At 44.9% G+C, this 27,319-nt stretch overlaps 1 protein-coding gene across 1 annotated transcript in view; it reads left to right on the forward strand.

The window, feature by feature from the left end:
- The window catches only part of DIS3L2 (DIS3 like 3'-5' exoribonuclease 2), a 192,329-nt gene that overhangs the window by 105,607 nt on the left and 59,403 nt on the right, over positions 1-27,319 (forward strand). Inside the window, 3 exon segments of the mRNA XM_035544858.2 lie at positions 11,384-11,496; positions 18,344-18,451; positions 23,801-24,034. Coding sequence (XP_035400751.1) covers positions 11,384-11,496; positions 18,344-18,451; positions 23,801-24,034 — 455 coding nt within the window.

Genomic DNA, 27,319 nt, shown 5'->3' on the forward strand with positions numbered 1-27,319 from the left:
GACTAACATGGTTCTTGCGGTTCTTTCATTCCCGTAGCCCTCAATTTCAAAGAGTAATTCAAGTTTAGGTACTCTAAAGGTACTCTAAAGGTACTCTGAAGTTTTACTGTAGGAGGAATTGTTGTAGTGCAGAACAGAAACATATCCTGCAGGTTGTTTGCCCTGTTTTTTTTTTTTTTTGCCTTAGTGACAGTGGTTTTCTGTATTTGGAAGCAAGGTCATATATAGATATGTTCATTGAATCTTCCTGGTTTTTACCTGAGGACCTAAGCAAATGAGATTTCCACAGCATGCTGCTCCCTGTTTTTTCCCTCCCCTATAAATTAATTCATCCTGTTGGTGAATTTAAATCAAATATACCTAAGGGGAATGCAATAAAATCCTCAGTTAAGTGTCTTGAAAACAGGGTCTAAGCAAAGAGAAGAGATTCTCTTAGTGACCCACATCTGGGAAGAGTGCAGCATGATCTCCCTCCTTAGCTGACGTGTGAGTCCGCTGTGGGCTGCAGATTTCAGAAACATGAAGAGCGAGAGGACTTGCATCTCTGTTCAAGGAGTCTTCCATACATGTTGGTAAAAACCAACCAATGTTGTTAAAGTTATCCCTTGTCTGCTGCAGGCCTGCAGACACTGGGGCTGCTTTTTGTTTTTGTTCTGCAAAGTTGCGTACACTTTATTATTATTATTTATTTTTTAAAGACAAATAATCCCGCTATCTTCTATTCAGCTTTGTCTCTCTGGACACTTTGGGACACTGTAGGGTAAAATTTGCTGTAGCAACACTTGGTACAGGACCTCTCAGCTAATCCATTTGGTTCCTGCAGCACAGACTATAGTAAGATTTTGTAATTAGAGTCTTGTTGGGCTGATTTGCTTAAGATAAACACTGAAGAATGGACTAGTGTTGAATCAAAAGTTACATTACGAAATTACCATGCTTCCTTCTTTGTAAGGTAAGAGTATAGGATGAATGGGTACCAGGCATGGTTTAGAGAGAAAATGACAGAAACATCAATGTATGAGTTAAATATAAAATGACCATAAACTGCAATTTACTTAAATTTATTGCAGGAGTCAAATGTGGGAGAAATAAAGAAGACATACAAGGAGTGGGATTGTGTGTAACATTTGGGCAGTTTTTCCTTTGATATCGAATGTAATTAGCTCAGCTCTCCTGTTACCTGCTGATTAGTCTGCTGAGTTTTTGTTAAGGATCTATATGGTGTGTCGCTAGCAAAGTGGAAAAGACGTATTGCAGTGATTAGAAACAGGTACATTTCCTTTTTTTTTTCTTCCCATCAAGGGTCTGTGGTTGCAGATTCTTTGAAATACGCAAAATACTCTCGGATCTCTGCCAAATCCAGATCAATGCTGTGTCCCACAATGTGCTCCCGTGTGATGCTGGGGAAATTGCAGCATGTACAGTGTGTTTTGCCTCTTTTAACGTAACGTGGCGTTGTCTCTGCGGAAACACACATCACTTCCAATTTCCAAGGCCAGAGTTGAATGGAATCAGAGGGCTGGATTGCGTCACTCCTCCTCTTCTGAACATCTCTTTGGAAATCAGTGAGACAAGGGAACAGCACAGTGCTCCCCTTAGCTTGGCCTAGAAGTAGAGGAGCTTGCTCCAAACTGATGGTGGTTGAAAGGGGAACAGAGGGAGCCTAATCGCCAGACAAGGTTATTAAACAGATAAGGCATGGGGATGCAAAATAAGAAAGTTTATATTTAAAAGTGGATATATTTTCCTGCATTGAGGAGAGATGCTCTGGGTGAAATCACTTTTTGGATCGTTTCAGTTCATAAATTCAGGACCTGGGACAATTCCCCAAGGATTTAGAGGCGCGAGTTTTCCTAGATTGGCAGATATCACTAGCATGTGTAGATATTAACTTAAAAACAATAGTGCCCAATTGTATATCGAAGAAAAAATATATAGAATTCATTTAAGGATATGGGTAAAAGGGAGGGGATCCAGAAATTCCCGTACAAACAGATCTGAAAGCAATCTGTCTAGGATTTCTTTTCACTAAAAAAGACCTCAGGGACCAGGAGGCTCTTTAGAGAAGAACTACAAATGATAGGTGATGACCAGATAGAACTAGAGAAAGCAGGATTGTCCAGTAAATTAAGCAGATAAGAATCCAAAGATGTGTGAGGAAGATAAAAAGGGTACAAATAACTGTGTGGGAACCTATTCCTAGCTAACTTCAGTCATGTTCTGTTGCATGCAGGCGACAAAGATGTTATTGCTGTACATATTCTGTTACCAACTTCTTAAAATGGCAGGATCCATGTGAATCACTGGACTGTTGTCTTAACTTTTCGTTTATTGCAGTGCAGGGGTTTGTTTAAGGATCCATCTGAACAGAAAGAATGTCTTCTTACAGGGTAATTCACTACAGTTTTTCTTGATTGTTTACTATTATGCTAGTAACACAAAGTGTAAAATAAGGTGCAGGTGGAAGTATTTTGGAAATCCTTCCAAAAATAAACCAAAAGTTGGATGGCTAAGAGTGAAATCTCAGCAGCTGCCTTCTGTTCTTAAAGAAGTTGAGATGTCAAGGCTGCTCAGTGGGGAAGTACCTTGTACGTGTTTGGCCTAGCACTGAATCCCAAGGTCTCTTTGAATGCCTGGGAATATTCACTCAGCCTTGGATTACACCGGTTCAGTAGAGATATCACAAAAGAGATTGACCTAACAGTAGAGAGAGGCTGGTCCCTCCCCACTCTAAACCTTCATTTCAGGAACAGGACGCCATCCTACACCCCAAATGATTGTAATTCATCTTGAAAGCTGCTGGGTGCCACTTCCCATCTCTTTAAATTCAAAGGCTGCTGGTTTCCTGATAGAGTTAACCTCTTGAATGGGATTTGGAATAGAGATATAAACAAATCACGGTGCGAATGCCAGAAATTGTCCTTTTACCTTCATCGCGTTGGCTGGAAACCTAGCTGTTTAGGGGGTGTTTGAGAGAGCTGAGCGCAGTCTCTCTTGGTAACTCCTATCTACCAGCAACAAGTGCTCTCTGAGCTAGGAATTTGAGTTCACAGAAACACATTTGCCTTGGTGACCTGCTTGAGAGCTTGCCTTGGTGTGAGGGAAAAGATCCATCTGCCAAGCGCTTGGGTTAGACTCCGAGCAGCAAAGATTCATGGTGGGCCTAAGTCACAAGCAGTCCTCTGGAGGTTCTCCCAGGGGTGACCGTGAGGCAAGCACTGGCATTCCGTGGGGAAATCGAATGTATTTGGGGTTCTTCCTCCCCTTCATTTTACTCATTGCACTTGAGTCTTGCAAAGGAATCAATACAATTTTTCAAACCTCTCTTGCTGCTTTAGCACCTCACGAAGACCGGTAGGCATTCGTGCAGGCATGGAGGAAACTAGCTTACCCGTGACCCTCTGCACTGTGAACAGATACCAACATAGGAGTGGGGAGAAAACCTGCACGGGCAAAAAAAGGTTGGGCATAGGCGTCAGCGCATAAGGGAACGCGTCTGAGTTTGCCAATGCTGGCTTGAGCTGATGCGTCACAGAAATCACAGAATCGTTAAGGTTGGAAAAGATTTCCAAGGTCCTCTGGTCCAAATGTCACAATCTCTTCGTTTCCCATCATTACACTGGCTGTCCCCAACTGTCCCGTGGTCTGGCCTTACTTTTACTGTTAAGATACTTGTGCTTGTCTTTCATCTGTATTTTACTCCTTGTTTCTTGTTCAGCAGCGTGAACAAATCTTTCTGCTGCGTGCTTATTCTGTTAGATATCATTCCCTGTGTCCTTCAGTCTACGATTAAATATTTTATCTTGCACATGCTGCGTAAATTCTGTCCTTCTGAGTATTTAGTGCTTTTCCCCCAGGAGAATTCCTTCTTTGTGAAAGTATCCAGCTTAATGGCGCAGTGGTAACATTTGCACAGAAGAGCTCTTCTGTTCTCCTCCTAACTTATTGCGCCAGGTTTGAAGGCAATTTTCAGGAATGGTGTAGGCAGCGTTCTGGATGGCAGCACCTCCTGTCACAAGGTGAAGAACTGGCATGGGTTTGCTGGCAGAAGAGGACACTCGGGTGTTGGGTTTCTCTGCCTTGATACCGTGGTATATTCTGTGAGGTCTGGAGACCCGACTTCTGACTGATCACCAGCTTAGATTTTTCCACCTCATGGAAGCTGGCCGTTTGGAGAACACAACCATCATGAAGATCTACCCCATGTTCCCATGGGAGGCTTGACCTCCAGCTCTTCTAAGAGGCTGGGAATGCTTCTTGCTGACCAAGAGCCTTCACTGAACTTACTCCTCAGGGCTGGGAAGCGTGGGGAAGTATGTGCCTCACAGAACATTTAATGCTAACCATAGTGAAAGCATGTAAAACAGCACTGAACTGGTTTGGGCTGTGCTGGTTTGTGTATAAAACTCAGAGCTCTGTAACGCACAATGTGTGAAGTGCCCTACTACGGGCTTGTACTGGCTTTGTTTTGCAGTATAAAAGGTAGCTTTTAAATTCTATTACCAAGTGGGTTTAGGGCATTGCTGAATTTATTAGCTGCTACAGACAAAAACTGTATGCAATTCACATGGAAGACCTGCTCCCAGCATTTAATTCAGTAATAGATGGTCTCCTCATAATTCTGAAACTATTTAAAGAATTGCTGATGGGCTCATGGAAAAAAAGCGTTCAGCTTAGGAACAGCTCCTTTCCTAGAACATTTTTCTGCTTTTCATCTTCACTTGTCCTTCATCGCTAAAGGCACTTAATGAGCACGAGTTCTGCGTTGTGCCGTACCTGGAGCCAATCCCAAGCTGGTTTGTAAAATCAGTCGTCTCCGTAACAGTCAGCCGGTGCCAGAGACAAAAGTACCAAAGGTTGGAGTAGTTACGAGAGCTGAGTAAAACCGTGCTTTAAAAGTCACTACAAAGCAGATAGGAATCATTCTGGAGTTTAGACTCATTGAAGTCCCCCACTGACCTTTTAACTTATTTTTTTGTGTGTGTGTGTGGTGTCATTCTCCCCTTTCCCCCATCTGTTTTTAAGAAATGCTCTGAATGTTCCCTGGTTTGGGATCACTGAGAGCATCGCTCCTTGCAACATCACTATTTGTATCAGTGGCTTCTCAGATACTTTCAGAAATCCTGCAAGTGCCAAAACTTTCGATATGGGAGGAGTAAGTAAAGATTGTTTCCCTTTAACCTGTGATCTCATCCTGTGTCTCATTTTGGAAGAACGAGGGGCAATTTCAGTTCTACTAATTTTGAGGATTTGGCCCGTCTCGCAGCTCCTGAATTTGTGTGATCGAATGAGCAAAATCTCAGCTTTCCTCATCTTTGTATCACCCCAGCTCCCGAAGAAAAGGAGGTAAATGTGATCTGTAAAGGCTAAAGTGTTCGAGATAGAAAGGAAGCAATTTTTACTGTGTTTTCAGGAAGCAAAGCAGAAGCCGAGACCCAGCCCTTCTGCTGTTTCCAGTCTGGTTCAGACACGTGGAGCGGGCGTGCTGCCGTGCCGCGTGAACTGCTGCTCCCTCTCCCTTTGCATGGGAATGTGCAGCCCACGGAGCTGGGGGCCTGATGTTGGCTACGTCTCCAGGTGCTACAAACATAGAAAAAAAGTGACTAAGCAGGCTTTAAAGAAGAGGTCAAATGGCTTGAAAGGCATAGGCGGATGTTTCCGTGGGACGTTTCACATGCAAACCAGCAGCAGAGGGGCTTGGACAGGTTCTGGAGGCCAAGCTGGCAGCAGAGCCTGGGAGTACATAGTATTTTGTGGATCGTTACCCTTTAGAGGTGCTTATTGTTTGTTTGGGCAGACGATTTTTCCTATTTTCAAGTCATTGCAACATTTACTAAAGTCATGTTTATGCTTGGTTGGGAAAGTTGCTGCTCTGTGCCCTGGGGACTTGTCCCGCTCTCTTGAGATGCGGAATTCTGATTCCTTTTGCCAGAGTGTTTTCATGAGGTTATGCCAAGGAAGAGACCTTTTGAGAAAGAAAAAGCTATTAATTGCTTTAAAAAAGGTGTAATTAGTTGCATTTCAGTTGGATAAAGCAACATCATGTGATAATTTTAAAACTTGGGTTTCCTGGTAAACAAGTTAATGGATTTATGCTCAGTTGCACTGTGCTTTCAAAAAGCAAAATCGCTCTAGGGCACACAAGTAAAATTTAAGCACTTTCCTTGTTATTTTAAAATAAGTAAAATAAAAATAAAGCACACTGTCTGATTTTTTGAACAATAGCTTGGCTTCCTGCGGTGGAAAAGTAACCTCAGCTGAGAATTAAAGCCACCCACCTATGTCTTCAGACTGCAGAGAAGACAAATAGCTTGCTCTTTCCACAGTTTCACTTTAATTTTTGTATTAATCTCTTCTACATCTTTTTTATTTTTTTTTCCTTTCCCTCTTGCTCTTTTCTCCCACTCGGGCAGTCACTCTCTTTTCTCTGTCTCTGTCTCCGTGCCAAGAGGGACGCTTCTGCATTCCTGGGCCGTTGGTGTACGGGTGTAGTACATACACACAGGAAGGGAAATAGAGGTGTTTGGGTCGGGTCCTTCATTTAAAGGCTCATATTCAACATCTGTGATGATCCCTAGCTACTTCGAGCAGCTTCCTCAGGTATCAGTGCCATTTTCTGCCTCTGTGCAAGTTGTGTTTGTTCTGTGTGCACCCCTCTTACCGCCTGCAGCCCCTGTGGCTGGCCCTGCTGTGTCGGAGAGCTTCTCCTGCAGACGCTGTCCTTGCCCCTATGCCCAACAGCCACACAGGAGAACCTCAGCCCTGATGAGAGCCTGCGCTAGGCTACTAACAGCAGCAAAATGCACATGTAGGTTAAAGGCCTCGTCTGTCTCTCTTTATACAAGTTTTTCGTACTTTTGCAAGGCACTAAATACTGCTTTGCAGGTAAGTGAGCAGCAGCAGGTCCCCCCAGGGCAGGGGAATGGGGAAGAGCTGTAATTATTTGCTGCCAGAGTTGGTGTAGCCAGGGAACAGTCAGCTACCTTTAACTGCTGGCAGCAGCTGGGGGGTTGGCTGTTTTCTGGCCGGAGCAAACACTTTGCAATTGGCTTTGAACTTTCCTATGGATCCCTTACTGAGGGGTAACAGACAGCTTGAGAAATGCCGGCTAATACAAAAAATTTGGTATTAAATTTTAAGTTGACATAACACTCTCTCAGTGCTTGTCCTCTCTCCTGAGAATGATGATGTGTGAAGGTGAGATGGAAATAAAGGGGAGTGTGTCTGCATGGTAGAGAATTACCTTTTGCTGTTTTATCCTTGAGGAGTTGCATTTTTAAGTTCCATGCTCCTAAAATTTGTTTACACTGGGGTATGATGTGAGCTTGCTTGGTCTTTCTCACTGCATTTGTACTAGGATTGACTAGGGTTGCTGAAGATGGAGAAGGATTTGCTGCCATTGTGTTAACTTGCGTACTGTTCAAATATATTCAGCTCAACTTTCTAATTCCTGGGCAAATACTTGATACAACTTGCTAGGTTGGCAGTTTTTATGGAGCATTTACAGACTGAAAGGTCTTTTTCCTTTTCCTCCAGCTCTTCCTTGCTAATCCCTTTCGTTTATAATTTTTCTCAGTAAAGAAGGAAAAAAGTTCTTTGAACTGTTTTGTCCTAAAGGATGAGATCATCGGTGGAAAAAAGGAAAGGAACAGCTTGTTCTTTGTTCTGTAAGGTGCCACACTTGAACCATTCTCCTTTGATTTTAGCATCGTATCAGTGTTACGTACACAAGGTTTTGGAGTGGGTTCAAATAAAGCAGATTCTTGGATCAAGGAGCTGAACTTTCTCTAAAATTGCTGTGTGCCTAGGGCAGCATTGTTCTGGGGAGGCCTGCCGTGAGTAGCTCGATCATTTGGTAAGCTTCTAGAGGAAAAGCCAGGCTTCTAGAAGCTTGGAGAAACACAGATTGTTTTATTCTGCTGTTCTAGCAACCTATGTCATGGTGAAGGAAAAGGGAAATTGTCCTCTCTGTGTCCTCTCTCCCATCCATCTCTGTTTGCAGAGAGAGGCTAGTGGGGTACAGCTGGCTAATAAAGCACGCGTTGCTTGATTCTAACTGCATTCCCCATTGCTAAACGGCTCCCATGTAGCAGCTTCACGGTGATGGAGTTTGGGATGACAATTTTGCACTCACTTTTGCACCCTGAATGAAAGGAGTCATCCAAATGCCGAAAGCATTTTTCATTGCAATATGTGTTCCCTTCAGCTCTCGCTTAAATATCAGCCATATGAAGTGTCATGCTTAATCTCCTGTGTATTTTTATGTAGACACCTTTAAAAAAAATCTTTAAACGAGTAGTGTAGCTTTAGGGCTTGTTGTCCAGCTTTAGGTTCATTGTAGGAAAATTACAAATTTGGGTTGAAGCAAGTCTGTGGCTTGTAAAGTACTCTTCTCTGCAAGAATTTCAGAGGAGCTACATGCCAAGGCTTGAAGCCTCTGTTTGCTGGAGATGTAGATTTTGTCATCAAAATGAACGTGGAGTAGGCAGCGTGTAGCAGAGTGTGGTGTGTGGTCCGTGTGTTGTCCACCATTCCTCTTCTCTGCTCTCTCTGACAAAACTTCTTGAATAAAGGAGTGGTGCTTTAACTCTTTTTTCCTTTCATTCAGGCCACATGCTCTTTTTTTGTTTTTCCTTGGGAAATAACATAAGACTCACAATGTGAAATGTTCCTTTTGTGACTGTCATAAAAAATTAATGAGACTAGAAAAACTGTTTGTGGATCTGGAAGAGAATGCCAGGGAAAGAACTTTGTGGCTAGAGAAACACATTTCAGTTGGCAAATAAACCAGGAGAGAGCAGCAGGCAGGTATTTCGGTGCAGGCTTAGGCTGGCATTTTGCACAACACATTCAGAAGCAGATATTTGAGAGAAATCAGATGGGTTGATCGCTGTCTGTATCTTCAAGTTCTCTTGGTCTGAATTTTTTGGGGGTGAGGGAGATAGGGCGATCCGTGCTCGAGCAAGACAAACCCAAGAGCTGCCAGTTTGCATTATGTCAGTGGATGTAACAAAATATTTAGATAGAATTTCTATTAAAAGTTCAAAAGCAGGGGGCTCATGCTGACCCCGGCTTTTAGAACCTCTGGTGGGAAACCTGAGTGAAATTTAATTCCTCTCAATGTGTTTTCATTGGCGAACTCCACGTTTTATTATCTCATGCAATGAGATCTTTCTTGGTTTGTCGATTTTCTACTGAGGACAAAAAGTTCATGTATGTAACAGTGCACATATTGAATTAAAGTGCGATTAAAGGCATGATGTAATGACCCCCTCTCCTTTTCCTTTAGTCAATATTTGCCTGCAGGGTCAATACATTACAATATTGACTTCAAAGTGTTCAATATTGTTTTACCTTCTGAGTGTGTTGGCTTCGAATGCGTGTAATATTAAACCTGCTGGTTGAACTGTTGGTCTAAGACTTACTGTCTAAGTAGTTTCAGGCTTGGATGCCTAATCCATGTAGAGCAGCTTTCAAGGCATCTGATAATATCACAACACAGCTGTAGGCAGCTTTCTGAGGTGAACCATCGAGTCTGCAGTCTTTTCTCCCAGCTTTCCGAGTGGTGGAGTTCAGCCCTGGGAGTGCGATGGGATTATTGCCCTCTCCCCCTGCTGCCACGATATTTGCTCTCCGCAGGACTTCCCAGTGACTGTAGGTTATGTGGACAAACCTAAACCCCAGTGCTCCCGTCTTCCATGTGAATTTTTTGCTGCCTTTACATCTGTGCTCTATCAGGTATACAAAAAGCAAGATAATGCTTTCCAGACTCAAAGTTCTGTGCAAACACGGCTTGGTAAAACTGGCTGGATGAGCTGTTACCAAGTCAAACCGTCACACACGGCGTTACCTGCACTCCCAGGCGGTGGCACGGTTTGCTGGGTGGCTCTCCTGATACGAGCGTGAACCTTCTCGTGCTTCCTCTTCACCTGTATAAATTTCCATTCCCGCTCTGCTGAAATCTAGCACCATTACCCGTCCATCAGCTGGGCACCCAGGCAGATACACTGTGTAGTGACAGCAGCTGTTAATATTTTGTCCTTCAAAAATGTGATGCTCAAGGCTTTGATAGTACTCTATGCGAGGTGTATAAACAAACAGGATTATAACTGGTATGGTATCTTATTATGTTGTCTTTTTGGAAAAATAAAGGAAAGAGAAAATATTTATAGATACCATGAAGTGAGTGAATTCCTCTAAAGAACCAACTGTTATAATTAGGAACCCGCTGCACTTAGAACTACTCTACAAATAAGCACCTCAAATCCTAGGCTAGCCCTTCCAGAGAAAACAAAGGTCAACAGGCTTCTTTGAGGATTAGCAAACCAGAATTTCTTGGACCAAGGTACTAATTACTTCCAAAGCTGAGGATGATCGCTCCTTCCAAATTCAAATTACTGCCAAAACCTCACGATAATCCTCAGTAATACTCCTCTCCAGCCTAACTTTTGAATTAAGGTGCTTTTAGGCTAGACTCTCATTTGAGGATAAAAAGCCTAATCCAAGGATAAGGCAGATATCAGAGTATTCCTGTGGAAAGCTGCACTTCTGCATAGCCTGATGCTAAATCATTTAAGACTTTCTAGGACACCAGCAGCAGTTTGGGCTTGACCCAGAGTGAAGTGGAAGCCAGTGCAGCTTGAAGAACCCAAAAGCAGGCCTAGAAATTGTGTCTCGCACTGCTTGTCTATTTGCAAGGTGGGGCTCCATATTTCTTGCTTGCTGTTGTCTGACAGCAAAGGGATGAAAACTAGGCTCACTATTACAAGATCCCAGCTGGGAAGACGTAGCCACGTGGCTTTTAAGGGATTTCACATACCCACCACTGAGATTCACACGTATACGTGGGGATGAGGTAAGTTGTAGTCACAGTGGTTGTGAATTTGGAAGCGTCTTGAGAGTCCACAATTTTCATCTCAGAAGGGAAGAGATGGACAGAAATATCATTTTTGTGAGTTCTGGGCATCAGGTAAAAGAGTTCTGGGAGCACTGGGAGAAGGGGCGAAGGGGACAGAGTTAAATATACGCGTAATAATACAGAATACGTCAGAAGGATCTATACACAGAAGCATTCAGACCTGTCAGAATGAGAAAAGATTTGTGAAAATCACTTGTTGTCAGTTTCTTATCCATTATCTTGCTGTCTCCCTTGCCCTAGCCCTGGCTCTGTGGTAGCTCACAGGACTCATATATCACAGAAAATTGCTCTGCCAGAAGTGGCCCAGCAGAAAATGTGGAGATCATAAAATTGTGTTTTTTCTTTTTTCTTTTTTTCTTTTTTCTTTGAAAAGTGACTTCTGGATGGAATTATTTCCTTCTTCCCCTGCCCCCTAAATTCCTTCATTTCCACCTGCAGCCTACTGACTTCTTTGTGCAATTTCAGGGAACTTTGAAGTGGGTGTTCACATTGCGGATGTAAGCTACTTCGTACTGGAAGAAACAGCACTGGATAAAGTGGCAAGCGAAAGGGCAACCAGCGTCTATTTAGTGCAAAAGGTAAGAACAACTTTTCCTTTTTTCTTCTGAGCACTGCCTTCCTTTTACCATAAATTCATTTTAAAGGTTCATTTTCAGATGCCATTGATCAAAATGTGATTATTATTGCAGCAAACCTACAGAAATGAGCAAACTGATGCAGACAAACACAAGAGTTAACAAAGCAGCACTTATGAAGACAGCACTGGGTGAAGCAGCAGCTCATAACCGTGTGTCTATGGGCAGAAACCTGGGTATGCCAGGGCTTGTTAGCTCGGGAGCAGCTCTGCTCACCTGCAGCTAGTTCAGGTCCCAAAGCCTTATGGCTGTGTTTGCACTGTCCTGAGCCTGAGATGAGCTCGACAGATCCCACTTAACTTCTCTGCTTTGCTGTTGCGGGTTTGAAATTTGCCAATATGGTCGTGATATAGACTGTCATTTTTGTCTTCATTGCAGTAGGACTGGCTAAGCCCTCCCAGATGTGGATGCATAGCAGAGTGTGGTGTAAAACACCCTGTGCCATCTCACATCTTGAGGTACCATGGTATTTCACAGACTTTTTCTTTTATCTGGGTATCCCAAATACTGCAAAGTGATGCTCTCTCATCATACACTGAAAAGATATTTAAAACTGTAGAGATTTTTGGGTAACAGAACCAAATGTTAAACTTGATTTTTGAACTTTAAAAACGACCAAGTTCAAGTTTAACATTATTGGAAAGGAAACACCCAAGTTTCATCTGTGCATGATTTTTTTTTGTCTTATTTTAAGTTGAATGTGCAGAATCACTTCCTATATTGCAGGCACTGTGTGTGAAAGGAAGCCAGAAAGCTTGGCTTTTGGCTTCCTGTGCTGGCTTGAAACATCAGCTGCATGAAGAGGAGTATTGAGACAAGTCTCTTAAGGGCAGGTTATTTTTTCTCTCCCCACACTTCCTTTCCGTTAGGTTGTAGAAGTCCTTGACTCTGCAGCCCTTTCCCAGATGGCAGGGCATCTGTGGTGTAATAAACATATCCTTGGTACTCAGGGTTGTGGGTGATTCTTCTCCTCCCTTCCTGGGTGTTCCCAGGGTTGCTCTCTGGGGAGGGTCTCGTAATAATGCTTGTTCTGTTAGCTTCCTGTGCTTTATCCATTCTTTCCAGATCATAAATTATTTTGTCTTTACGCCATTGAAATCAAATCAGTGGTTTGATATCAACCTGTTAACCTTTAGTAGCTGTTTCAGAACTATTTTGGGGTAGACGTGGTGAGGCACAACCTCAGGGTGTCTCAGGGGGTCCATGGGTTTTATGTCTCTGGAGGCATGGGTTGTGTGGAGTAGCCGTGAGAGCGATGCAGAGGGGACCGAGGAGTGGCCTGGCTGGAAAACACCGGTTACCAGCGACTGTTCTCCAGGAGCTGGAAGCGGTGCATATCTCATGGAAACAGCAGTCCTGGCACAGGAGTCTTCCCAACCCTGTGGTCTCTGCAGCAATAAGCCCTTGGCTCTGCGATGATCTGCCTCCACCTCCGATGGGTGACTGCAGCCACCGCTTGCCCAGGGGGAACGTCACTGCGAGGCAGCAAAACTGTAATCCTGGGAGACGTTGTGGCAGTATTTTCAAGACAAAATACTGTGGCTTGAAGGCATGTAGTTTTTTACCGAAGGGAGAAGGAATTTTTTTTTGTACGTAAAAGATTTTTTTCATGAAAATTTAGTTGAATTCAAAAGCTAATTGAATGTTCTTTCAAAGTGCCTTCCCCCCCCCCCCCCCCAGCACCAGTCAGTCATGTGTAACGCCAACTAAGTTATTTACTGCCTTTTCACAGCCATAATCTCCCATTGCTCTTCAACTGCCATGGCCTAGCAGTCAGGATTAGTGTTTTACCCACACTTCTGCCCTGGAGAGAATACGTTTTCAGAGTACAAAGTAGGTTAGATGATGAAAACACGGTGTTGGTTAGTATTTTAATTACAAGAGATGAAAAGGAGAGAGGGGATGGGCAAAGGAAAGCAGCCAGGCTGTCTGAAACAAGATGGTAGCGTGACTTTTGTAGAAAATATGCTTTCCTTTGATGGAATTGTTTCCTAAGACAGCTGTGATTCTGCTAGAGGTTAGCACCATGCTAATCCTCCCAAAGAAGTTAAATAAAGCCACATATTTAATTTTCCTGAACCATGTATCCAGAAGGGGAGTTATTGTGTAATTGCTAGCAGTCTATTTAATAAAAGTCAAAAGTTTTTGAAATACGAGTGTATCAGGTTTTAAGAAGCAAGAAAACCTAAACAGTTTCCTCTTTTTTGGCACATCCTGTAGTGTTATTTTAGGTGTGAAGCAGCTCAAGTGAGAGGTCAGCCATAAATCCGTATAATATTTTATTGGTACTATTTTATACTTGAGATCAAAGATTTGATCTGTAAGCCTATCTTCACGTCGAGTCCAAGGACTTCGAGACATTCACTTTTGACACCAGCAGGTTGTCAGGGTGTTGATATTTTGATAATCTCCGGCTGAGTAACAAAGAGTTGCTCGAAGTCTGAATTCATGGAAGTGTTGATACAACTCTCGGGCAGAAATCTTGGCTCACAAACAAATTGCCTATTTCCTGTGAGTGTCTTGTAGCGGGTAAGCAATAGCCTTGCTGAGCCCACCCCATTGTTAGACCTTGGCGGCCTCCTCCTGGCTCCGGGGAGAGCAGCCGATGGAAACCTTTGGCTAAAACAATCCCTCCCCATCAAATTGGTGGAGGGAGACGGGGTCACCACCAGAGTCACCAGTGGTCGTAACCCACCTGAACCCAGCCTCAGACTGCGATTATTTGAGGGGAGCAAAACTGTCCGTGCGACTTGGTGAAAGTAAGGGGCTAGGCTTAACCAGAGTTTGTTCCCTTTTTCCTTTATCTGGTTGTCTGAGATTTTTACTCCCCATCTGCTCCTTGAAAAGCTGCTACGGCAAGCCCATTGATCAGAGCCACCCTGCTCTGCTCCTGGCCAGTGAGTCCCTCGTCGCTGCGGCAGATGTTTCTGGTTTTAAAGGGAACGGGAGTTTTATCATCCCAGTGTGCCTGTGCTCCCTCCCACTGCCCAGCTCCCGAGGAATGAGGCTGAGGCTGGAAACTCACACTTGGATGCTGGAAGCGCTATGCTAGCCCGAGAGGCAAAAGGAAAAAAACCCAAAGGGCTCTCACAAGCAGGAGGTGCGACATTGCTGTGTCTGAAGGGAATCCGCCACCCAAGAGCCAGGTTTAAGCAGCACTGCAAGCCTTGGTAAGAAGCCCACGTGTCCTATAACCCCAGGATAAGGATGTAGGAGCCCCTCAGTCCCAGAGGTATCTTCTCTTACTTGGGCATTCCCTCGCTGCCCGGGTCTCCGGTGCTGTATGGCAGCAGGAGTGCTGCGTCTGCAGCCAGCTTCAGCAGCGCCAGCCCTAAGGAGATTTCGCATGTGGCACTTGGAAGTACAGAGAGAGAATCTGCTGTCTGTAAGCTGATTTGAAATGCAGACCCACAGCTGCAAATGCTGTGGATGTCAGCCTTTCGCTCAAAGTGCCCTTTCCAGTATCTCTTGGGCCCTACTGGGCTGGTGGGGAGAGATGATGCCTTTTATTAGTCTGGCCGAGAGAAGGGCTTGGAAACCAGACAAGCTCTCGCCACCCAAGCCTTTCTTCAGCCCTACTTTCTATGGCAGAAAGGGTTTCCTAGGGCTTGCAGGTCTTTTTTTTCTCCATTGTGAAAAGTTTTTTCAATTGCCCTGCTGAATCTCTGCATGTCTAGATTCAACTACATTTATGCACCCCATGTCCCAGCCTTACGATCCCTGTATGAGCACCAGTGACCTTATTTCTAGCTACAGTGAAATCAGGCTGAAGGATGCAATCCCTACTACAGGCACCTGAAGAAGAAAAGCACTTCCCACGGGAGGTAGTATCCTTCAGCAGTGGTTCAGTGAGCTGGGTTTCTGCATGCTGTGGCACTCCTCAGGGCAGCTGGCAGGTTCTGCTGGCTCTTGGCAGACAGTCATGGAAAGGGCAAAGTATTTAAAGGATGCTGGGCAACCTCTGGATTATTTGAGGTGGTGCTATGCAACCCTGATATTTTGTAAAGCTTCCCTGGGCATTAAAAACGTACTTAGGGAAATCTCCTCTCATCCTGCGTCTCCTTGAAAAAGAGATGAAAATAATCCTATTGCACAAGTTCCTTGTGGGCAGCCCCTGGGATAACTCCCCAAACATCTCACTCTCCCGATTTGACACAGTTGTGACATCTTTGTATGTTAAATGCTTGGCTTGCAACTGCTAGGAATCCTTTCAGACTGCGACCGAATCGTGTGAAGGATCAGACCAGAAGAGGAAATGTGCATTTAGGACTTAGAAACTTCTGTGCTTTGTAACAGCTGCTTTATTCTCCATGTAGAGCATGAAGGGGGATTGCAGTGTTAAAGCAGAGGGAGGCAGTTAGCCAGGACTGTCATGATGCTGAAAACAGGTTTCCTCCTTTAATTCAGTAAGGTAGATAAAATTGAAATACCTTCAATGCAAGGTCACATTGTCTTACATTATGTGTGTATTCGCTGAGCCCAGAAAAAACTTGATTGAATTCTTGCTCTCCTGTGAGATTTCTTTGTGTGGCTTGGGTTAAGTTGCTTTGCCTAAAGTTTCTCTCCTGTGGAACAAGGGTAACGGGGGTTGATGCTTCCCTATTTAACAGTAGGTTTGTTACAGCTAATTGCTTGGTGAGTGTTTAGTGCTGTAATTACGAGCTGAGTTAAAGCTTTGCTTGTGTTTCACATCATTGAAAGCCCTTCCATAGAATTATAGCCTCTTGAATCGGATATTAATCCTGCTCAAGTACACTTAAAACAAGCATCCTGTTGTTTCGTTCGGGCTATTCTTTGTGGATGGGCTTTCATGTTTCATGTAGGCGTTGTGCTAGCAGATTGTTATTGCTCTAGGAGATGTGAAGGAAGAGGATGTGCTAAGGCACAGAAATACTCCGTAAGTACAGAACATTATCGGTTACAACCAAAAAATCAATCACAGGGTGACGGTGAGGGGAGAGAGAGGCTGGTAACCGCAGCTTTTAATTTGGATGGAAAAGAGTTTGGGAGCTTTTATTAAAGTGCCAGCACTTTGTTGATAGTGACCTGAACTTTGGGGTCCCATGGCGGTCATGGGCGATCTCATGCAGGGATTTCCGATAGCCCATAAACCCATTTTCTCTCCTTTCTGGTAGGGGTTGGCACCCTTCATGCTAAGTTTATAACCTTGTGGCGCGGGCCCTTCCAGGCAGCGAGGCAGACCTCACGTACTGTATCTGTGAGTTATGAATGTATGAGCATTGTTCGTGGACTTCTCACAACTGGAATAACAGAGGCGACGGCCTTTGTGTTGCGGGAAACAGCTTATCGTAATCTGTGCCCTCGTGCCCTTCCAGCTGAAGCAGTGCTGCTGATTCATGTTGAAAGTGACTCCTTGACAGGCAGGGGCCGTACAGTTAACCTTTTGGCATTAATATGCAGTGCAATTAGAATGGATTTATAGCCATCATCTGGTGCCAAACCACAAATGTGATTAAATATTTTAAGAGCCTTTCTTTCAAAGCAAAAGGTAAATAAGAAGTGTGCGCACTTGAGGAGAGCATGGACACCTGAGACTTTTTTCTTCCTTGCTGTTTTGAAGAACAGTCGTTCCCCTGGCGTCCAGATAGAAAATGTTATCTCTACAATCACCAAATTGGTGCGAGAGAGTTTGGAAGAGCTGGGGTTGCTGCTGCTCTTCTGTTTGCTGGGTGGCACAGGGGAGCAATCAAAATGGAAACTAAATTAAATACCCGAAATATTTTGATGGCAAGCTCAGCTAAGCAGAGCATTTCTCTTCTGTGCTTTTCTGGAAAGCGCCAGCCCAAATTACCACTCGGAATAAACAACAAGAAGAAGGTAGTTCTTTGAGGGCAGTAACTGCTTGTTCACAAAGGTTAATAACGAGTAGAGAAATAAGCATTTGAAACTCTAAATGATTAGGTTTGCTTCATTAAACAGCTTCTAAATATTAGCTTTACTGCTGGCTTCACCTGGGAAATAACTCAGGGATGGTAAAAACACTTGGAGCTGCTCAGCTTTGCTGTAGTGTGAATATGCTCCGAGCTTTTGCTTTGTTGCTCTAGTCAGGAGAGTAATATGTGGTTTGGTAATTCGGTGATCAGCAGCTGAAAAATTGATTAGTTGTAAGGAATTAGGGCACATGCTAAAAAATCCCTGCCAGAGATTTCTCTTGGCTGACATTTTGTTCAGAGCTAAGCTTAGTAAAATAATCATTGTTCTCCCTCTGTTTGCAAACACCCTGTTCAACAGTCATAAAACAGGTGCTTTTCTTTGTCTCACCAACATCTACACATTCCTGTTTGTGCTGCAAAGCATGCCTTAATCTTTATTAAAGCCGTGCACCGCTCCTGTGATGCGTAGGAGAAGTTTCATTTATGCTTTGCAGGGAGCAGCCTCACACTTGCATGACTTGCCTGGTTACAGTCGTCGGTGGCGAAGCGAGGACGGTTCCCAGATCCTTGCTCCCAGCTCCCGACTGCCAGGACCGTGTCTCTTCAGCACCGAGTTTCCTTATTTGCTGAGCCTTCCTCGTTCTTCCCAGTGTCAAAAAAGCAATGCAAAAGAAGGGGAAAGCAGAGCAAACATGGTGGAGCTCCAGCATGGGTGGTGGGTCCCAGAGTTAGGATATTGCATTCCCTGTGGCAGGAACACCACTCCTGAAAGTTTAACACATTTTCTCCTTTCTTGTATTGTTGAACCTCTCTTTTACCAGCTGGCCAGGGAAGCTTGGCCACAGGCAGGTCTCCACTAAAAGCCTACAACTCACCAAGGCTCTCTTCTCTTCCAGGTGATCCCGATGCTTCCCAAGCTGCTCTGTGAGGAGTTATGCAGTCTCAATCCCATGCAAGACAGGCTGACGTTCTCTGTGATGTGGAAGGTGACTCCAGAAGGCAAGGTAACTCAAGCAGCAAGCAGTCATCCTGCTAAGCAGCCAGCCCTGCCTCAGTGCTCGGACCCTGCCATTGCAAACAGAGTGGTAAAAATGCCATTCCGTAGCAGCTGGGTGGACAGCAAAGAACATGTTGGTGAACAGTAAGAGAGTATGTAGGACTGTACCTTGTCTTACCGATGACTGGAGTAATCTCATAACATGGTGGGGAAAGGAAGGATATTTGTAGGAATGTTCAAAGCGGAAGATTTCCTGTCCCTTGCCAGGGGACACTCATGCGTTTAATGTCTTAATTCCAGCAGCAATTCACAGCTAATAGTCTGGGACAAGATATTTCTCCCTGACCCCAGCCCTGCATTGTGCTGATGGGCAGTTGTGCAATGCAGTGGATGAGGATTCCTCTGTGGTCTCCCTGGTAAACAGACTGTTTCATTCTTCGTCAGTGCTGCAAATAACATCGATCCATGTAAAGTGTGATAGCCCTTCAGCAAGGCACAGCTCCATCCTCTGCATCCTTCAGCCTCCGTGCCTACACAAACATTGTGTTATTCCCAGGGACCAGTTGTGATGTCTGTCGGTGCAGCAAGCTGGCTGCAGCTGCCTGCTGCTCTCCCCAGGTCTTGATTTCTCTCCCTGTTCCTCTGCTACACTCTTAGTAGCAATTCCAGCAATCTCCTCTTTGGTGATCATTGGGTCCCCTCTGTAATCTAAGAGGGCTAAAGCCTGCCTGTCCCAGAGGACTCTGGCAAATAGCCTATGCCAAGTACATGTTTTGTACTCAGAATTATTTGTTTTTACGAGTGTTGTGTTGATGCACAACTTTCTCTGTGAAGTATTTCTTGTGCCAGTTTGGTAATTTCTCACAAAAATTAACTTTATTTCCTTATTATTGTCCATGCTGCCCTAAAGGATACTGAGGCTTGGTTTGTGCTTTAACAACATGTAGTTACGGTCCTGTATCTGTATTTTTCCAGCTAGTCCCTGCTCTGGCACTGAGGTGGGTTTTATTTCTTCACTGTGAAAAACATCCCATTTCCTGTAGCAACAGCGTGCTTACTCGTGGGACCTTCTGATTGTAGCTACTTGGTGGGCCTTTATTGACTCTGAACAATCTTTGAACAGTTAATAGCCAAGTCTTAATTAAAATAAGCTTTTAATTAAATCTTATGTGTCGTTCCCTGCAATATACCCATTATTTGCTTTTCAAACAGTGTTCAGACTGACCCTGTCTGGCCAGCGAGGAGGCAGAGGAACCTCAGCACCAACCTTGTGCCTGCTCAGGGCGCTGGTCCCTGCAGGAGCAGGGGTATCTCTGGGACATCCCCACGCTGCCCCGCGGGAAGCAGGCTGCCTGCGGGCATCGCAGCAAACAGGTTTCTCCTGGGAGGCCTTTTGGTCCTGGCTGGGGTCACTTGATTTGAATAACAGGTGAAGCCTGGAGAAAAAGTCGCTCCTAAGAGGAAGTTTTTGCCCAGCAGGGCATTCTTATAAGAGCTTATCTCTGAGCTGGGACAGAGTGTCTCCTGCATCTCCAGGTGTTAGCGCAAATAGCATCACGTGCTGTCCAGCTCTGCTGGGTGAAAGGAGGTGAGTCAAAGGCCCCCACATGGCCTCTGAACACCAGCTGGTGGTGGAGATCGGTGAGAGCCCTGATGTGGAGGACCAGAGCCCGACAGCACTGCTAGAGGCGAGCTCCTGCTGTTACTGCTCCAAAGCGGATCAGTCTGCAGCTAATGCCTCGCTCAAGGAAAAGCCACAGAGACTCCTCACTTGACTGCGATTGTTGACGAGTTGTTGGGGTTTTTATTTCTTGTTTCTTTCAGAAAAACAATGCCAGGCTCAGCCCTCCTGGGAGACAGGCGCTTTCTTGTTTTTGTTACTTTTGCATTCTGGAGTTTTTAATCTAGTTTTCCACCAGCGTAACAAAATGTTGCCTGAGCAGTGCTATACGGACTCCGGTGGGATATGGTGACATGATGTCTCCACGATGACTTTCCCAGGGCAGAGGCGTTAACCATGTTGTTGCATCTGTGCTGTTCTCCAGAAGCAGAGCAGGGCGTTTATAGGAACAACGCAGCACGTTCTTGTTCAGATGCAGTCAACAGAAAGATATTTGAAAACAAACGATGCAACTCTTCTTTTTGTTATTGCTTGGTGGTGTGCTTGAAGCGCAGCCCTGCTGGTCCCTTCTACCAGAGAGAAATTGCCTCAGCCTGAAACAACCTAGACAGACAAACATCTTTTCCAGGCTCAGAACTGCTGTCATCAGCCAGGACATGCTACAGACACTGCCTTGCGTGGAGAAGGTCCTCAGCCCCTTGCACAGCTCTGTCCCACCCTCAGAGACCCTCACTGCAGGAACAGTGCTAACAGGAGGGTTTCAGCTGAGCCATGCTGGATGCCATCACCTGACGTGCTGGAGACTACAGCTTTCCCTCAAAAATGACCAGACCCAGGGGGGGAAATCTTAACATAATCCTACAAACGTCTCAGATACTGGTGTGCTGTCTGCGGATGGGGTGCACCTGGTTTGCTGTGATGGGGGAGACCTTCCCCAGGTCTCCCCCCCTGAAATGCTGCTCCTTTGCACTGCTCTGCCCCTCCTGTGCAGCTTTCCCTGCAGGAGCAGAGCCTGCCCGTTCTTCTGGTTGGGTTTCCAAACCAGGGACGCGAGGCTGTGGTTACCCTGAGGCTGCTTGGATGGCCGCTGAAGGCAGAAACAGAGGGTGTTTCCAGGAGGCACTTGGACGTTGGGTAGAGTGAAGTGAGCCTGCTACAGCAGGGCTCAGCCTGGCAGCTCTGCTCACTGCACGCAGGAATTACTGGACGGCGCAGGGCAGGATGCATCCAAAACTCCATTCCTTGCCTGCAAGAGGCATGTGTAACGCATCCAGGCAACCTTGGTGAGAAGTGGTTTATTGGGCACGTTAATGAGAGTCCTCGCATAGGGTTGTCTCTGTCTAATTTGCACCTGTGAGAGCCATTGCAGGAACAGAGATTGTATCACACTGTTTGGTTGCCTTTGAGGGACCAAGAACAGAAAAAGGAGTTGAGGAAACAGAGAAGTGAAGGAATTTTAATGTCTGCTAGTATTGGGCTGCTTGTCCTGATGCTTTGCCCTGAGTGTAGCCTGCCTGAGATTTGACATTCTAGTTCTATTCCTGGGGCCCAACTCGCTGCATCTCTCATCTTACAAGGAAGTGAGTGGAGCTCTGAAATATTTGGCCTCTTCTGAGCAAGCAGAAAAATACGATTTTGTTGAAAGCTTCAAGTTCAGACAGCAAAGTGGAAATCCGGTCTGTTACCTCCTGCGAAGGACAGAACGAGCTCTTGGAAACCAGTGGCAGAAAGCACCGTGTAGCCTCAGACCTGGCTGTCGGTGCTAGCCCAGGGACTGGAGAAAGTGCTTGTCCTCAGAATTACCCTCTGGTCTGTGCCCAGTCCTTTCAACCATGCACGCGTGGGATGGAATTGACTCACCTGCATTATAAAACGAAATGAGAATGCTTTCCAAACATAAAATGTTTAGTTTGGGAGCATAAAATAGTGAGAGCCAGGATTGATAGTGACCTTTGATGCAGAAATTAACAGCTGGAGCTGGAGGAACTGCCTATTACAGTTGGAGGGTATATGGTGCTCAGCTCACGTGGAGGCTGCTCAGCCTTGCTCAACAAAGAACAGCACCTTTTTGGCACCTGAGCACCATCCACGCCTTGCTAAAGTCTGAATTATCCATTTTCAACCGTCTAATAGTTTCAGAAGTCAGTCTTTTAAAGAGCAGCACAGCCTCTTCCACATCAGAGGTCTTGCTTAGTACCAGGAGCTTTTTTGGGTCCGGCAGATGTCATCAGATGTTGCTGACCTGGTGGATGTGGATCCCATACCACAACAAGAAGCTGAACCACATTTAATAGGATGCAGCAGAGCACAGGGCAGGTGCTGCCAGCAACCTTACATCATCTCTTTGCCTCGCTCTGTGCCTTTTTCTTCCTTTTTCTCCTTGTGTGTAGGTAGAGGGGCACACAATAACCATGAGCCAAGAGTCTGAGCACTTTCCATTGCAAGACATCCTGTGCTGCATCCCATCTATTAGGATACTTTCTAATTGAAAATGAGCTTAAATAACACGGAACGTGTAACTTTCGGAGGTCTGAGCTGCTGAGTTATACTGTACTGATGTTGTGGGGCGCAGGGGAGGGAGACAGCAGAGGTATCTTGGGGTTCAGTCCTTTCCTTTTAAGAAGAGGATTTGCCTTTCTGAAGCAATATCCTTGATGAGCCTGTCTTAGAGATGGCTGTTCTCCACAGACACTGTCGCTTGCAGGCTTTACCTTGTCCCTGATGAAGGTGGCACTTGTAACTAAGGTAGAATTACAATTCTCCATTCTCTGAGCACTTGTGCTTTGAAGGGTTTATCACAGACTGCATCCCTCTCCAGAGCCCTCATGCCAGTGCTCTTCACTTTTCTGAAGAGCCTTCTGCCCCTTGCGTTTGCTCACTGGCTAGATGAGCTGTTGGACTCTTACATATCTCACCTGAAAATACGTTAAATCCTTCCTGCTAATAGTTTTGAATTGCTACTTCTACATCAATATTCTGTTATGGAGTTTAAAATGGGAATGGCTTCTGATTTAATTAATAATTTCATAGCAGATTTATCCATGGTTTTCCTGTAGATTCCAAAGTAATTTGGGAGCTCAGCATGCTTTCTGGCTTGAGTTTGGGCCTTACACTGTAGGCTTGATTAGAGAAATAACGGGTCAGTGACAGGCCATTTCTCCTCCAAGACCATTCAAATCCTTCTCGAGCACTTTCACAAGTGCTAGTCAGACACTGGGGTCTCTACAGCTTTCTCCCTGGTATGCTCCTAACAGGACAGCGCCACAAGACAGTATTTTAAGGCCAGCCCCTTGTGCTCTGCTGTTTAGACTTCAGTCGAAGAGGTGGAATGCAATCTGCTGTGTTTTAGATACAAGATCCTTCTTTGCGTGTGCATATCTCTGTCTGTTGCCACCCCTGCACCTATTAAGCTTTGAGTCAGCTGACTGACTTCAGCTCCCAGATGGGCTGTAGTTCTTATGAGCTTTATAAAAGGGGGAAGTCAGGTAGAGGAGGGAGAATGAAGCAGTTTCCTATTTGAAGGAAAGACTTCATTGTGCCTATGCACCTTATCAGACACTAGAGAATCTACGTGGGCAAAAGGTCTACTGATGGCCTCAGTATGAGAAGATATTTCCTCAAAGATGACAGTGTTGGGGTCTTTTGTCATTCTTTCCAATATTTTTACAGCCTCCCAAGCTTTTGCGATCTAGAAGAGTGAGTCCTCAGATCTGTCTCTGCTTTCGTGTTTTGCAGATTCTTGATGAATGGTTTGGACGGACAGTCATCTGCTCCTGTGTGAAGCTAAGCTACGACCACGCACAGAGTATGATTGAAAACCCTGGGAAGGTGTTCTCACCTGAAGAGCTACCCCCTGTCTCCCCTCAGCACTCAGTAGCTGAGGTCCAGCAAGCTGTGCTGAACCTGCATCAGATTGCCCAGCACCTCCGCAAACAGCGCTTCATTGACGGTGCTCTGCGCCTCGACCAGGTGAGTAAATCCAGCCTCTTTAAGAGGCTCTCAGTCCGCTGAAGCAATTCCCTATTGTACTCCCTTAGGATTTCCTGATCAATCTGAAAACTCCAAGGGGAGAGTCAGGCTGGAATAGAAAGGCAGGTTTGCATGCCAATGTCATCTTAAAAATGGCATCAAATTATGTACCAAAAGCACTAAGTAAAGTAGAATCTAAAGAAAAATAATCCTGTTTTTTAAGGAGTGGTCCATCTTCCAGCATTTTTCAAAATCCCGAAACTGTAGTAAACTGGGTAAGTAACTTACACAGTGAAATAAGTCATGACAGTGTCATTCATCATCAAGCATTCCAGATATCCTTAACGCACATTACACTGTGAAGGGCTTATCCTCTACATTTATTCTTGTGCCTGCAATACTCATGTTTTCCACCGCTTTCATAGGAGTTCTCTGGGCAGGGAAAATGACTAAAATGTAATCTAAGCTAATATTTATAAGTGGGTGTGTTTTAGGAAGAAATGCGAGTGAGGAGGTTTTCTGTCTGGGGCAATTTAAATAATCTTGTATCAATTGTTGTATGTGTCATTTTTACTTAATAAGCAGACCCAGATATTTTAGATTACTGCAGCAAAAATACTTTTGCATTTGAGATTCAGCTGCTCCTAGGTGGCTTCTGACAGGTTTTGTGGATAGCAGGTTCTGGTAATTTATAGAACCCAGCGGCCTTCCCGACCAGGAGACTGTTTGATAGAGGAAGCTCTATTGTTTCACATTGCAAAATGAGCATGAGTCAACATAATCATATTGGTGAGAAAGGAGCTAGTGTACCGAGATGTATAAACAGGACTATTGTATGTAAGAGGTATGTTGCAATCCTTCCATTTTATTCTGTGCTGTAGTATTGTCTCCAGTTGCAAGAAAACATGGTCTGATTGTATAGAGGGAGCAACCAGTGTCTGTAAGCAGTGACCTTCCTTGACAGAGCACGTGGCTTAGTCTGGTGAAGCTGTTTTGAAGAGAAGGCAGTGTGATGTCCCCCATGTCTAAGACAGGCAGAATGAGACATCTGTATCTTGAATTTCAGTAGAGGAGGTTGGGGGTTATATGGTTATACTTCAGGATAAACAATCTGGTGTAGGAATTGTGGTGGCTGAGGCTGTCTTGCCTGAACCTGTTGAAGGACTTAAAGGACTTAAAGGACTGACTAGGCATACATAAATAAGCCTGGAGCCAAGGGCTTTTGCTCAAGGTCCCCTCTTCTCATTTGCTCTTTCCCTCTCGTAGGAAATGCTCCATTCTTAAATCAGATTCAAGTAATTTTTGGAAATCAGACTCCCACTTTGAACTCCTACAGAATTTGCTTAACCTTCTTTTGGAACAGAGGCTTCCCTCATTAATGTTTATCATACAGTGGTTAATAACCTGCGCTTTTCTTTCCAAGCACAGTGAATGCAAGAGAAACATTAAAACAAACAAAACCACCAGCCTTCGCACTTCACGTTGATGAACTAATGGGGAAGCCCTGGTGATGTCTGCACTGGAACAACAACGCATGGTGACTGGAAGCTGTGCTCCAGAAAGGTCAACCTCTGGTTGCGGTACACAAGTCACTCTTGCAGCGTCGTGCTGAATGGGCACCATATGTGCCTGAGTTTAGTACCTGTTATCAAAATAACCTCAGGGAGAATATTTTTAAAACACTTGTGACATTTTAGACGGCAGGATTTGGCCAAGGAAGCATCCTGTTCCAGTAATACCCTGTAAAAGATCAGTGGTGGTTTGTTTTGCTCTGTGCTGTTATGATGGAGCCTTTAAGGATGTGATACTGGAGCATTGTTGGTGAGATCTGGGTTAAAAGCCACCTCTAAGGGCACCACAAGGAGCTGCTTCCTGGTCAGCCTGGTTCATAGCCAAATGATAAACTGGATTGCATTTCTCAAGTGGCATTTCATGCTGTGTGGAATCTGTCTCCCCTGGCAAAAGTGTCAGAGTGAAAGTAATGGTCTTTGAGAAGGAAGTGTGTTTTAGTTCAAGGGACACTTTCACCGTACTTATTCTTTTCAAGTACTGCCTTGAGAGTTGCATTTTGATAAACTACACCCTCCCCAAGGCATGGAGAAAGCCGTTACTGTAAGGCCTGAATGCAAATAGCATTTGAGGGGTGTGTGTGTGGACATGTCCAGCGCATATGGCAGGACAAAGCAGTCTGCAGCTTTTAATAGAATGAGATTAGTCCCTCTGCCTTTGTTCCCCCACTTCCTTGAGTTCCCATGGATGCAGTTCTGCACTGGGTCTGACTTCCAGCCCCAGGCAGGCAAGCAAGGGTGGGCCCGAATGGGAAACACACCTTTCTAATCACTGGACCTCTCGCTGATTTCCTGTTGAGTAATGCACATCCTGAACAATGGAAGACAAACTCCAGCAGGAAACTAGGGGCAATGAATTATCAGACTCCAAATAAATATGTGAGTGAAGGAAATGGTCATCCCACAGTATTAAGGGAGGGGGTAGCTGGGCATGGATGATTCCCGTGCTTTTTTTTCCAAGGGATATGAGCCCTTTTCCTATGTATTGCGTTATGTTTGAGCTCTGCCTCGGGGTCACTCCTGATTGAACAGTGATGAGGGTTTTTCTGACTTCCACCCTGCCATTTTTCAGTGTGACGTGCTCTTGTGCTTCCTGTTAGTATTAAGAAAATCATTAGGGGAAGAATCTCCCTTCCTGCTTTGCCGCTGGCCACGGTGGTCTTGAGCTGCTGCTCTCCCTGCCTGCCTCACTTTCCCCTTTGGAATGATATTTATCTCCCCCATAGCATCCTTATAATTTAGGATTGATTCCCAAAAACTAAGGACATCTCTCTTTTGAAGCCATTCATGGGCATACTTTTATAACAGCAGAAATCCTGGTTGGCCAGGGAACCCCTTGCACCCGACAGGGCTCTGGTAAGACGCAGCAGTGTCAGCCTGGTTGTGTTGTGGTGAGGGGAAGGTTTCCTGCCTGAATATTGCTGCTGAATTTTTATGACTTAGTGTGAGAGCAACATTTGCTTGCCCACGGTTTTCTTTTTAGCGGTAATTTTAGAAGCAGGAATCTCTAGCTCAACTGTTGAAGAATACTTGTTTGGAAAATTTGGGAATAGCATATCTGGGTCACACAGAAAACCCTGAGACAAATTACAGAGGTAGTGCATGCTCGTGAAAGCTAAGGATTTGTGGATTCAGTATCACTATATATGTGTGTCTCTTTAGGGCTGTGAAATTTTTGAATTCCTGCCCCAGTTTGGTGGCGACCTACATACCTGCC

Source organism: Cygnus atratus, chromosome 9, assembly GCF_013377495.2.
Source record: "Cygnus atratus isolate AKBS03 ecotype Queensland, Australia chromosome 9, CAtr_DNAZoo_HiC_assembly, whole genome shotgun sequence".
Lineage (NCBI taxonomy): Eukaryota > Metazoa > Chordata > Aves > Anseriformes > Anatidae > Cygnus > Cygnus atratus.